The 13,928-nt window shown below is 35.0% G+C and overlaps 1 protein-coding gene across 16 annotated transcripts in view; it reads left to right on the forward strand.

The window, feature by feature from the left end:
* ATP11B (ATPase phospholipid transporting 11B (putative)) overlaps positions 1 to 13,928 on the forward strand; it is a 121,137-nt gene that overhangs the window by 37,510 nt on the left and 69,699 nt on the right. For all 16 annotated transcript variants that reach the window (XR_015162212.1, XR_015162202.1, XR_015162205.1 and 13 more), the window contains 7 exons: positions 286 to 393; positions 582 to 710; positions 1,318 to 1,421; positions 3,735 to 3,782; positions 5,607 to 5,671; positions 8,237 to 8,318; positions 13,319 to 13,469. Coding sequence is in view for 8 of the 16 variants with exons in the window: in XM_086395850.1 (XP_086251976.1) it covers positions 286 to 393; positions 582 to 710; positions 1,318 to 1,421; positions 3,735 to 3,782; positions 5,607 to 5,671; positions 8,237 to 8,318; positions 13,319 to 13,469 (687 nt within the window). In the remaining 8 variants the exon portion in view is untranslated. The remainder of the gene's footprint in view (positions 1 to 285; positions 394 to 581; positions 711 to 1,317; positions 1,422 to 3,734; positions 3,783 to 5,606; positions 5,672 to 8,236; positions 8,319 to 13,318; positions 13,470 to 13,928) is intronic.

Here is a 13,928-nt window from a genome sequence, read left to right on the forward strand (position 1 = left end):
CAAAGTAGTCTAACATGGTTCTAATGAATGAAATGTTTGGGGGAAATTATGTTTCCCTTTCTCATTTGATAAAAAGTATCTCTGGGGAAGGGAATGGCAATCCACTCAAGTATTCTTGCCTGGAGAATTCCATGGACAGAGACACCTGGCGGGCAAGTCGGACACAACTGAGCGACCAACACACACACACATCTTCTAATTACACAACTGAGCGACCAACACACACACACACACATCTTCTAATTATACTAAGAGGGGCTTTTTTTATTCTTTTGATGCTTACAGGGTTATGAAGATTGGCTAAGACATATCTCAGATAATGAAGTAAATGGAGCTCCTGTTTATGTTGTTCGAAGTGGTGGCCTTGTAACAACTAGATCAAAAAACATTCGGGTATGCGTTTAATAAACAATAGAAATCAATTATATATTAAAAGGAAAAATTCTAATCTGATTATATTTTAGTTAAAGTCTGCTTTCCTACATTAAAATATTACAGTAGACCACTTGTTTAGAACGCAATAAAAATAAGTCCTGCCTTTTAAAATCTGTATATTCACTTTTCCCCCAAATTCTTCATAGGTGGGTGATATTGTTCGAGTAGCCAAAAATGAAATTTTCCCTGCAGATTTGGTGCTTCTGTCCTCAGATCGACTTGATGGTTCTTGTCACGTTACAACTGCTAGTTTGGATGGAGAAACTAACCTGAAGGTTTGTACATGTGTATGTTTGAGTGTGGCTCTTAGTGAACAAAACATCTCTGGATTATAGTGATATTTTCCTTTGGTGAAGGTAATAAAGTTTGACCTGATAAAGGAGAAATGTTTTAAATTACTATTAATTACTTCATGAAAGTATACATTTTACTTCAAGGTTAGCCTCACATGGTTTAAGCAAGTTAAGAAAAGTAAAAAGTGCTTTGGAGAAACTATAATCTTTTAATATACTGGTGCTTTTTTAAATAGCGGGCACATTTAAATTTTTCTCAGTTTTCAAAGTACAATCAAAGATTTTACTTGATTCACTTTTTTCTACCTATTAAATGTATTTGCAGTAAACTTTGAGCAGTGATGACTGTTAACACACTTACAGACTTAATTTCCTTGTATGCAAATGCCCTTTGTAGACCGATAGTCACAGTAGCTCTTTTCACTGCTTGTTACTTTACATTCTTCTTTCTCTTCTCATCTGCCATCTAGCTTAGTGATCTCAAGTACAGAATGCTATGATTTCATTTGTAAAAGAGATTTGAAATAAATGATGTCTAAGGTCCCATTTAGATCTCAAAACTATGGGCTTTAACTTTTCTTTTTTTCAGACACATGTGGCAGTTCCAGAAACAGCAGTATTACAAACAGTTGCCAATTTGGACACTCTTATAGCTGTGGTAGAATGTCAGCAACCAGAAGCGGACTTGTACAGGTATGATGTGATAGTCACCATATTCATCTTAAGTCTGTTTACAGATCTCATTTTTTACAGTCATAAACATGCAATGAAATAGCTGTTTGAAAACATCATTGGGGGGAGCAAGGCGGGAAATCAATTAAATGCGGGCAAAGCTAAAAGCAGAATTTGGCAGAATTCTAAGCTGAAGTATTAAAAGCTGCGCTTTTATTCACATGTTTCTCCTTATTATCTTCTACTTTGGTGTGAACTGGCTTTATAACAATAGCAGTAAACATTATAACAATAATAGTAGTTATGAGGGAAATAAAGTTATTTCCTTAGAAGAAAATAATCTAATGGTGTGTGTGTATATATATGCACTCAGGCACATGTATATGTGTGCTCCATGAAGGGCCATGTCTTTGTGTTTGTTAGGAACTAACTCATTTTAACACTGTAAGTCATCTTTCAGTGAGCTATATGCTAATTATTGCCATCTATGAAATGGAAACAACTTTCATTATTAAAAACTTCCATGAGAAAACTACTCATTTTTACTCAAAAACGGGTAAGAGTAAAAATCACAACCACATTGTAAAAATTGACCTCAGCTTTTTGTCATTCTCTGCATTTGTTGGCTTAAGATGTAATCATTAGTCATTGGCTTTTTCAGATCTCTTACATATCTTTGTTCTGGATCCATATATTTATAATGGAATTTTCTCTGTGTGGTATAAAAACGTTACATTTTCATCAAAAACAAAAACAATGTGGAATTTTCCACTTAACTATAAAAATTGGAAGTTCTGTGCATTTAAATTATAAGATAGATTTAACTGTGAAGAATTCAGTGCTTTGAGTTCTATATTGCTGTTATTTCTAAGTCTCAGAAAAGGATGAATTATAAAAAGATTGTTGAAAACTAGAAAATGATGCAGCATTAAGAAAGCATATAAGATTAATAATGAGATCAAATGTGTAATGCTTTGAGTGGTTTTGCCTTATTTGAAAAATGGGGAAAAAGTTTAAAAAAGCTTTTTAAAATAAGAAGTACAACATTTTATTGTCACCACTGGGAGCACCTGACCCCCAGGTCTGCTCTTAATCAGAATACATGATTTATAGCCAAATGTCAAGTCATCTTTGAACTTGTATGCCTATCCCCAACCAGGGTTCTATTCCCAGGCCCAACATACTCTTTGAGTGTCAGAGTTGTGGATAATTGCATAAAAATTACAGTATTCTGCCTTAGGAGGCTGCAAAACAGAATGGAGAAGGAGAGTGGCAAATTCAAGGAAGCCATAGGCAGAGTCCAAGCAGTAGTTTTTAGAGGGCAAGAAAGGCCCAGAATGTCAGTAGTCACAAGGGGAACGAGATACTGAGGTCACAATCTGTTGGAGAATGAAGGATAGGAGAGGCCTGGGCTGGGAAGCAGTCCTGGTCCAGAAGGGGTCAAGCCAGAGTTAGAAACCCTGGAGGCTGTGAATCAAAGCTCAGTGGATCAGGGGACTCTGACACGAAGGAGTTGGACAGCTGGTCAGAATGGAGAAGGTGACAGCATCACCCATGACCTGTAGCAGCAGCAGAAGCAGGGTGAGGTTTCTCTCACTCATGGGCCCAAAGACTTTAAGTAGCAAGTGGATGAGGGTCATGTTGTCACACTCCATGGAGGCACTGTCGTCATTCTCATTCTGGTGCACTGTCACTAGCCAGAGGCTCTCTGCTACTCGTTATGGTAGAGCAGCCCCATGACGGTAGGAAAAAAAGGCATAAAGTTAAAGGAAAAGACATAATCGTCCCAGTAATCGCCTTCCAGCTCCACTAGGAGGTTGAAGACAATGATGGAAGCAGAAATGACTAGCAACTGGCCAGCCTCTAGGCCATTAATTCCTGCTACAATTTTGATGGCAAAAGTGGGTGAAATAAACCATGAGAGCTAGTGAGACAGCTGTGGGCAGCAACAACAGCTTATGGCACCAGCACATATTTGTACATCATCTGCAAAGCCCAGGAAAATCATGCAGGGGATGGCAGGGAGCACACTGCATGGTGGGGGAAGGCTTTACACTGCTCCTCCACAGATGGAATGGGATGAAGCAGAAGAGCATGAGAGGGAAAACAGCACCACTGATCACTCCCTGAGAATCTAACAATACTAATTTTTTAAAGCTTAGTGACTGATTTACCTTTGTAATTTCTAGTATGAATATTGGATCATTCATACATGCAAAAGACTGGTTTTGTTTCATGTATAAGAATAGTACTAAAACTTTCTTGAAATTTTCCACCTATTGATGTCATAAATGTAATATTCGTTTTTTTGTAACATGATGAATTCTTTGATAGATTCATGGGACGAATGACAATAACTCAACAAATGGAAGAAATTGTAAGGTAAGAATAAATTTGCATTATCCAATCACTTTTAAGTGAAAATTGTTTCAGGGAGGGAATTGTTTCCTCCCCGTTTAGGAAAATTAGGTCTTCACTTCAAAATCATTCCTCACAAACTAGAGTACTGGGCAATCTAGAACTTCTTTACTCTTCTGTTTGGTTGCTTGGTTGTTTTGGTTTGTTTTCCCTCAATATTCAGGTTAATTTCTGGTACCTACATGAAAAACTTCTTGTCATTTCAAAGATTTTATGATAGGGTGAGATTACATTGTTACGCATGACCACAAAGCTGAATTTAGAATAAATCTTGGAGTCAACCCTTGAACGTCTCATTAGCATTCCACCTATTTTCTGGAGATGTTCAGTTTATACTGGCTGCATAAAATAAGATACTAATATAAAGAACTGAGAATTTGTTTTAATAAAATCCTCAAGACAAGCCACCAAAAATATGCATTAGGATGAATTCACATTTTTAATATAAGTTAATATAGGGGCACGTTCAGTGAACTCTGTGACAAGGTCTTTGTAAATTTAGGGACCCCTGCTGAACAACAGTGACTGGGTTTTATTTTGATTTCTATAGTGACATAATGGAATGCTTGTGTGGATACATAGTATGACTCGCATTAAGATATTGTGGCTGGTAAAGGAAAAGAGCAATTATGTTAGCAAGGAGAATGTTTTGTTTTTTTTGTTTGTTTTTTAAGGGAGCCTTGTTCTTTGCTGAAGCAACCAGAGTGAACTAATAAATTTTTTAATTTGAGGCTTTCTACCATTATATCCTAATTTTATATGCCAACTTGAGCTCAAAGTTTTTCTATTCATTGTTGGAACCAAATGAAAAAGAACTGTAATAAGTCTCCTGAATAATTGATTTTGGAATATCCATTCATTGTGTTCCAAATATATGATCTAATAAAACCATACTTGTTATACATAGCCAAACACCTGACCCCTATATTCATTGGATTTTTTTTTAGTGTTTGGGTTTATAGACCTCTTCAGAATTGGTTCAGATTCTGTTTAATTCAGATAACCTTGTATGTATATTTCAGAAAAGCCTTATGATAAGGAATATCAACAAAATTAAAGCTTTTTAGTCCATCCATAACAGAGTTATCATTTGCTATCACTAAGAAAATACAATTTTCCTTTCTAGTTATTTCTTCTCGTTTTATATCTCCATTATGGAGAGAAATTCATACAGCAAGAAGAACCCCATGCTTCAAGAAGTATGCAATGCAAGTAGTCAAGTTGCAGTGTTCATCTTGCCTAAAAAAAATACTAACTCACTCACTATGCTATCATTTGTAACCTAGTATAATTTTAATTGTGCAGAAAACATGCAGTAATACACAAATCATAATACAATTTATGTTTACATTGCTTTTTTTCTTCACGCAACCTGTTTACATTGCATTTTAATTCTGTATTTTCCCTTTGAAAACTGTTTATTGATTTTGGTCAAAATTTTAAAATTTCATCTTCTGTAAAACATTTTTAAGTTACCACTTAACATCACTTAATTTTGTTTTATGTCTAAACTTCTAAAAGTAGTGGCTTTCTGATGATATCTACAGGCATAATCTTATTTCTGAGTCATTGACCTTAAAATGACTGAAATTCTAAAGCAGATATTTGTTGTTACAGTAACTAACATCATGATTGACCTAGACAGCTTTATACTAGCTGAGATTTTGGTTTTATGAGAAAGCATTGTTGTAAGTATAGCTTTGAGTCCCTTCTGTCTGCTAAAGATGCCATTTAAATTTTACTTGAATTTTTAATAAATTTAATGCTTTTGGTTATTTTTCCCCCTAGACCTCTGGGGCCAGAGAGTCTCTTGCTTCGTGGAGCCAGATTAAAAAACACAAAAGAAATTTTTGGTTTGTATATATTGAAAAATTTTAATAATAGATTTGTTTTGATGCTTTATATGAAGTATTTTTGAAAGCACAGCATTTGTGTTATATTGGTTAGATAATTTGTCTGTGATAATTTTCTTTCAAAGATTGTGTTAATATAATTTTGTGTTATATTTTTTCTTAATTCTGACTTTTGAATAATAGATTGGAACCTTGCTGTTATATTTTCTTTGTGAATACTTCGTGCTAAGAAGATAATTCTGGCATTTGTATTAATGGTGTTGAGAACTATATAATCTGGCACCATGGTACAATAAACCACTTGTATTATTCCATTATAGTTAGATTGGATTGTTAAAACTGCTAGCTCATTTATTCCTTCAGTAAATTCTTAATGATCTGTGACTGTGTATCAGATGCTGTTTTTACATACACTGACTGGATTAAAAGGATAAATAAATAGTGTTCTTGCATTGGAGATCTCAATTCACTATGCTCTGAGTCAACTCTAGGTAAATTGTGAAGTTAATGATAACCTTTAGCTGTCAACTAGCTCCTCACCTTTAAGGAATGGCCACTAGCTTTTGAGCTCTTCTTTCTCATTCTTTTGTTTTCTTTTAACTGTACTATATCTTATCTCTCAGTGTTAGGCTCTCTGATAAAGAAATCCATAATTTTTTAAAAAGGAGAGTAATGAGTGTGACCAAAATATGGAGAGATTGGAACTCTCATACATTGCTGGTAGGAGTAGAATGTTCCAGCTGCTGTGGAAAATAGTTTGGCAGTTCCTCAATAAGTTAAACATAGAATTATAAACATATCACCTGGCAATTCTACTTCTAGATATATACCTTAAAGAACTGAAGACAGGTGCTCAAAGGCTTGTATGAGAATGTTCATAGCAGCACTGTTTACAATAGCTCAAAGGGTAGGAACTGCCCAAATGTCTATCGACTAATGAGTGGATAAACAAAATGTAGGCTATCCAACTAATGGAATATTATTCCCCTATATGAAATGCAGTACTGATAAATGCTGCAACATAAACTTTGAAAACATTATACTGAGTGAAATCAAACAGAAAAGGCCACATGTTGTATGATTCCATTTATATTAAAAGCCCAAAATAAGTAAATTCATAGAAATAGAAACTAGATTAGTGGTTCCCAGGAGCTGGGTAGGGGAATGGGAAATGATTGCCTAATGGGTTCAGGGATTTTTTTGGGAGGAGGGGGGCGTTAAATATTCTTAGTGAGGATGGTTGCACAACATTGTGAATGTAACTAAGTACCTCTGAATTAAAATGGTAAATTGTACGTTACGTGTATTCTGCCACAATTTAAAAAAGGAAACCATAGTAAAGTTTTATGGTTTAAAAAGTCCAAAGAAACCTCCAGGACTTTTAGGCTCTCTCATATAATGCTGTATTTTAACACCTCTCTAGCAGTAATACCTTTCACAGTCTTAAACTTTAGGAAATTTAGATGAATTTAAATTTATTTAAATTTATTTACACATATTTATTTACACATAAATATGTGTATTCCTTTAGATGAATTTGCTGCTGTTTTCCTAAGCACCGCCTCTCTGTGTTGTACCATTCTGTCTGATTTCTCACATTTCTATAGTTTTGGTGCCCTTTATCATTTGAGTTGTAATCTCTGCCTTTAAGGAATAATTCTAATAGTGAAAATTCCAGCACAGATCTTTAGGAAGAGAGCATGATGAATATTGTTCCTCACATCATACTGCTTAGGAATAGGCATAAACATCTATTGATCGTCTTTCTGTTTCTAGGTATTTTGCTAATTTGTCACACAACCTTGCAACAGTTTTAATGAGGTTATTTTTTCCCATTTAAAGATGGAGAAATTGAGACTCGGAAAGATTAAATAACTTGCTCAAGGTTGCAGAACTAAGTGGCAGAGCTAGCATTCAAACAAAGCTCTAACTCCAAAGTTTTTTTTGTTGTTTTTTTTTTTTAATGAGACTGCTCTTACCTAATTTCAAGACTGCTCTTCCCAGTTTTAGTCCCATTATTACTGTCGTTCTCTCTCATCTCAGAGTCTTTCTCATAGGCACATGTTTTTAGAATAGCAGTTTCCTTGTATTTACTTCATTTACTGTGACGGATGACCATATTATCTTTCCATTGCTTATGAGATTATGTCTAGACTCCAGATCCTGGCATTCAAGGCCTTTCAAACTGACCCCAATCCATTGTTGGAACCTAATAGAAAGTGCTTTTCCATTTCTGTCTTTGCCTTATAGTTAGTGCACTATTTGCTGTATCTGTAATGGCATTCTCTGCTATCTTTATCTTTCCAAATTCTTTGCCCCATCAGTTCCAACTCAAGTAATACCGCTTTCATTCAAATGTCTCAGTTATCATTCAGGAACAGAATCTATATGGCTTTCTCAATCAGCAGGCTGAATGACTGGAGTCTCCCAAAAACCTCCAGGACTTGAAAGCCGAATTCTAACAACTGTCAGTTGATACATTTTTTAAGTTGCTTTCATGCTAGTGAGTACATTCCTTTTGTGAAACATAGTGGAGGATTAGTTTAAGTCTGTTTTGTTTTTCAGGTGTTGCTGTATATACTGGAATGGAAACTAAGATGGCATTAAATTACAAGAGCAAATCGCAAAAACGATCTGCAGTAGAAAAGTAAGAAAACTATTTTATTTACACATAAATAGGACTGTTGATATGGATATTATATATGTATAAAATACGTGGTATAAATATATGTTTCAAGTCAACAAAAGATGGTATCCTTGAGGATAGGGAGAGTTTCTCATTTTTATTCAATTCTGATTTATTGACATACAGTTGATGAATAATATTAGTTTCAGGTGTAGTATGTGGTGATTTGACATTTGTATCAATTATGAAATGATACAATGAGACTAGTAATCGTCTGTCCCCATACAAAGTTATTGCAATATTATTGACCATATCCCTTATACAGATATTACATCCTCATATCATTTATTTTATAACCAAAGGTTTGTACTTCTTAATCCCTTTCACCAATTTTATCCATTCCCCCAATCCTATCAGGCCAACCACCTATTTATATCTATGAGTCTGTTTTCATTTTGTTTTTTTAGATTCCACATATAAGTAAGATCATACGATATTTGTCTTTCTCTGTCTGACTTAGTATAATGCACTTTAGATTCATCCATGTCACTGATGGCAATATTTCATTTTTTATGGCTGAGTAATATTCCACTGTGTGTATATATACCACATCTTTTTTATCCATTCATCTATTGGTGGACACTGAGGTTGCTTCCATATCTTGGCTATTGTAGATAATGCTACAGTGAACATCGGGTGCGTATATCTTTTCAAACTAGTGCTTTTGTTTTCTTTGAGTAAATACACAAAAGTGAAGTTGCTGGACCATATGGCAGTTCTATTTTTACCTTTTTTGAGGAAGCTCCATATTGTTTTCCATAGTGGCTGCACCAATTTACAGTCTCACCATTAGTGTATTCAGTTCAGTTCAGTTGCTCAGTCGTGTCCGACTCTTTGCAACCCCATGGACTGCAGCACGCCAGGCTTCCCTGTCCATCACCAACTCCCGGAGCTTACTCAAATTCATGTCCACCAAATCAGTGATGCCATCCAACCATCTCATCCTCCGTCATCCCCTTCTCCTCCTGTCTTCAGTCTTTCCCAGCATCAGGGTCTTTTCCAGTGAGTCAGTTCTTATCAGGTGGCCAAAGTATTGGAGTTTCCGCATCAGTCCTTCCAATGTATATTCTGGACTGATTTCCTTTACGATGGACTGGTTGGATCTCCTTGCAGTCCAGGGGACTCTCAAGAGTCTTCTCCAACACCACAGTTCAAAAGCATCAATTCTTTGGCACTCAGCTTTTTTTATAGTCCAACTCTCACATCCATACATGACTGCTGGAAACCATAGCTTTGACTAGACGGACCTTTGTTGGCAAAGTAATGTCTGCTTTTTAACATGCTGTCTAGGTTGGTCATAGCTTTTCTTCCAAGGAGCAAGTGTCTTTTAATTTCATGGCTGCAGCCACCATCTTCAGTGATTTTGGAGCCCCCCAAAATTAAGTCTCTCACTGTTTTCTAATTGGTGTATTAGAGTTCCCTTTTTTCCACATCCTTACCAGTACTTGTCATTCATTGTATTTTTGATGATAGTCATTCGGACAGATATGAGGTGTATCTCGTGGTTTTGATTTGCATTTCCCTGATCATTTGGGAAAATGTCCAATTAGATCTTTTGCCAGTTTTTTAATCTGATTGTTTTTCTGATGTTAGGTTGTGTGAATTTTTATATATTTTGGATATTAACCTCTTGTCAGATATATTATTTGTAGAGTTTTCTCTCATTGGGTGGGCTGCTTTTTTGTTTTATTGATAGTTTCCTTCACTGTGCAAAAGCTTTTTAGTTTGATATAGTCCCTTTTTGCTTTTGTGTCCCTTGCCTGCAAATATATATATATATGTATATATTTTGAGGAGATGCAATAGGTATATGTATATATTTTGGCCATGCCATACAGCATGTGGAATATTAGTTCTCCAACCAGGGATCGAACCTGGGCTCACAACACTGAAAGCTCAGAGTCCTAACTACTGAGGACCACCAGGAAACCACCCCTCCAAATATTAAGATCAATGTCAAAGAGGAATGGATGCTTTCTAACATTTATGTATACATGTAGCATTTTGCACAATATTTGGCATATTGTAGATGCTAAAATAATGATTTTAAAATAAAAACTGTTGAATAATAATGGAACCACTTGAGCGGACTAAACCTCCTACAGAAAAGAATTATAAAATCTGGACAGAATATTAATAAACAAGTATTTGAAAGCATTGGAAAGTGATCAAAAACAGAAACTGGCAAGGAGTCTACTCCTGAAAAATGACAGCAGCAACAAGGGGGAGTGCAGCTTTTTACCTGAGGGCCCTTTTTACTTACTGTGCTGCTGCACAGGCTATGAGAGAGCCTGAGCTTTATCGTGTGTAGACGTTAGAGGACAAAGTTCAAAGCTGAAGGAGCAGCTAAAAAGGGAAAAATCATTTTAAGGGAATGAACTCCAAAACAGGCACATAAATTCTACCCAAATGACTGGATAAAAAGAAGCAATTAAACCCAATCTGAGAATAAAGAGAAGAAATATTTAAAATGTAGGCTTTAAACAACAGAATAAAAAACAAGCAATAGACAAAATTAAGAGCCAAAAGTTGCTTCTTTGCAAATATTAAAATAGGTAAATCTATACCCAGATCGGACACAACTGAAGTGACTTAGCAGCAGCAGCATACCTAGATCGAGGGATCAAAGGGAAAAGAAGTGGTAGAAGAGAGAAAACTTAAAAAGATTTGCATTGCCTCATTTCAAGACAGTATAAAGCTACAGTAAGTTTTGTATGATTTTAGCATGAAAAGATAGTTCAGTAGGTTAAAATATAGAGAGTTGAGAAATAGTGATTTTCAACTAAAGCATTAAGTGAATTCAGTGAGGAAAAAGTCTTTTCAACAAATGATGTAACAACAATCGGATATTCAAATGGGAAAAAAAATAATAAACTTCAACTCCTGCCTTACACTGTACACCAAAAAAATTTTTAGGATGGATCATAGATCTAAACATAAAAGCTAAAACTATGAAACTTTTAGAAGAAAACTTTGGGAGATATCTTCACAACCTGGAGATAACTAAGTATTTTTTAGGACACAAATAGCATAAATAAAAGGAAAAATTGATAAACTGGACTTCCTCAAAGTTAAAAACTTCTCATCAGACTACACAATTAAGGAAATGAACAAATAAGCCACAAACTGGGAGAAGATATTCACAAGATCTATCTTACAAAGAACTTGTATTCAGAATATATAATGATATATTAAAAACTCCTATATGTTTATAATAAAAACAGCCCAGTGAAAAAAATAGGTAAGATATGAACAGATACTTCACAAAGGAGAATATACATGTGGCCAACAGGCACATGAAAAAGTGTATATCATTAGTCACAAGAGATACAAAGTAGAACTACAAAGAGATACCAAGACACACTTATTGAAGTGGTAAAAATGGAAACTGAAGGTTCCAAGTATTGGCAGATAAGGAGCAGCTGAAGCACTTCTAAGTAATCTGTGGGTCAAATAGGAAATTTCAAAGAAAAAATTTGTAAATACCTAGAAATTAATACAAATACAACAATCACATTTTGTAGAATGTAGCTATAGCAGTGCTGAGAAGAAAATGTATAGTACTTGTATTAGGATTCTCTAGAGAAACTAAGCCAGTAGTTTATACCTAAGTTACATATAAGGGGAGATTTATTATAGGAATTGGTTCACGTGGTTGTGGAGCCCATGAAGTCTCAGTCGGCCAAATGCAAGATAGAGACCCAGGAAACTTGGTGGCATAATTTAGCCCAAATCCAAAGTCCTAAGAACCAGCAGCTCTGAGGTCCCTAATAAAGAAGAGACAGAATTTCTCCTTCCTTCGCCTTTTCTTATTGTTGTTGTTGTTCCATTTGAGCCCTCAATGAATTGGATGATGCCTGCCTATATTGGGGCTTTCCTGCTGGCTCAGACAGTAAAGAGTCTGCCTGCAGTGCAGGAGACCCATGTTCGATCACTAGGTCAGGAAGATACCCTGGAGAAGGGAATGGTTACCCACTCCAATATTTTTGCCTGGAGAATTCCATGGACATGGACAGAGGAGCCTGGCAGACTGCAGTCTATGGGCTTGCAAAAAGTCAGACATGACTGAGCGACTAGTTGCTATATTGGTGAGGGCGTATGTCTTTACTAAGTCTATTGAACTAACTATCTCTTCCAGAAACACCCTCACAAACACATCCAGAAACAATGTTTTACCAGCTCTCTGGTTAGCCTGGTCAAATCAACACACAAAATTAACTGTCACAGCACTAAATAATGATATTGAAAAAGAAACACCAATGACAAATTGAAATTTAAATTATACCATTTGCAGTCACCACTCCCAAAGAAGTACCTAGGTGTACACCTAACAAAATCCATATAAAATCCATGTGCTGAAAAGAACAGAATGTTGATGAAGGACTTTAGAGATAAAATATTAAGCTTGCCCAGTGAAAAGAAGAGGGATTTTAAAGTCAATTCATGACTTGTATGATTTTGGGAAATCTACAGAACGATTTTTTAGTTTTGGTCACCATCTTTAAAAAGGATGCAATCTCTTCCTCACAGGTTTTTATAAATATTAGACAAGGTTGTTTTTTGTTTAACATAAGACAAGTTAGTGGTTGTGACAGAAGTTCTATAAAATATCAGTGCTATACAAATATTAGTTATGTTTGCACATAAAGTAAGATAGGTCCTGAAAATGTAGAAAATCTTTTGATAATTATTTACAGTAAAATAACTGGCCAAAACTGTCATTTACTATAAGCATTTTGAACAGTAGCTTAACTATAGTAAATATGTTTGTAATCGTATGTATCTGTTCTTTTATTTCTAGTAAATAGATTTAATTGAATGGTCATAAATTGTGTCATTTAGATAGCTATCATAATATCTTATATATTTAGTGTCTTATTTAATACCAATAATAATTTCCAAACAAATGAGTATAGTAACATGTTATTGATACATTTTATATTCTCTTTTTTTCATTTCAGGTCAATGAATACATTTTTGATAATTTATCTAATAATCCTTATTTCTGAAGCCATCATCAGTACTATCTTGAAATATACATGGCAAGCTGAAGAAAAATGGGATGAACCTTGGTATAACCAAAAAACAGAACATCAAAGAAATAGTAGTAAGGTATTTTATGATGTTCTTGACTCTGTTATAAAGAAAATTTTATTCTTTGGAAATTTTATATCTTTTAATGCTTTGTAGTGACTTCTGATAGGAGTTATCAGTGTCATCCCCTAAAAGTATTATTGTTGAAGGATATCAAAAGGATATTGCATGTGAAGAGTAGCCAACATGTTTGTACTGGTATGCTTTTTACATTTTGGGACATAAGCAATTATATTCCCTATGACATAATTTGAATGGTTAAAGAAGATCACAAAAATTTAGATTATCTGTATTGGCATTCCACTTCAGTACTAGATATTGAAATTTTCATTCCATTTACTGTATATTATAGATTATAACTAAAGAGTAAATTAATTAATTTTCATTTCTATCAGAGTAATTCACTGGGCTTCCCCAGTGGCTCAGTGGTTAAGAATCTCTGCCTGTGATGCAGGATACTCGGGTTCAATCCCTGGG

The sequence above is a fragment of the Bos grunniens genome, chromosome 1 (genome assembly GCF_055505025.1).
Source record: "Bos grunniens cultivar Pamir isolate PY7600 chromosome 1, Bosgru_T2T1.0, whole genome shotgun sequence".
Taxonomy (NCBI): Eukaryota; Metazoa; Chordata; class Mammalia; order Artiodactyla; family Bovidae; genus Bos; species Bos grunniens.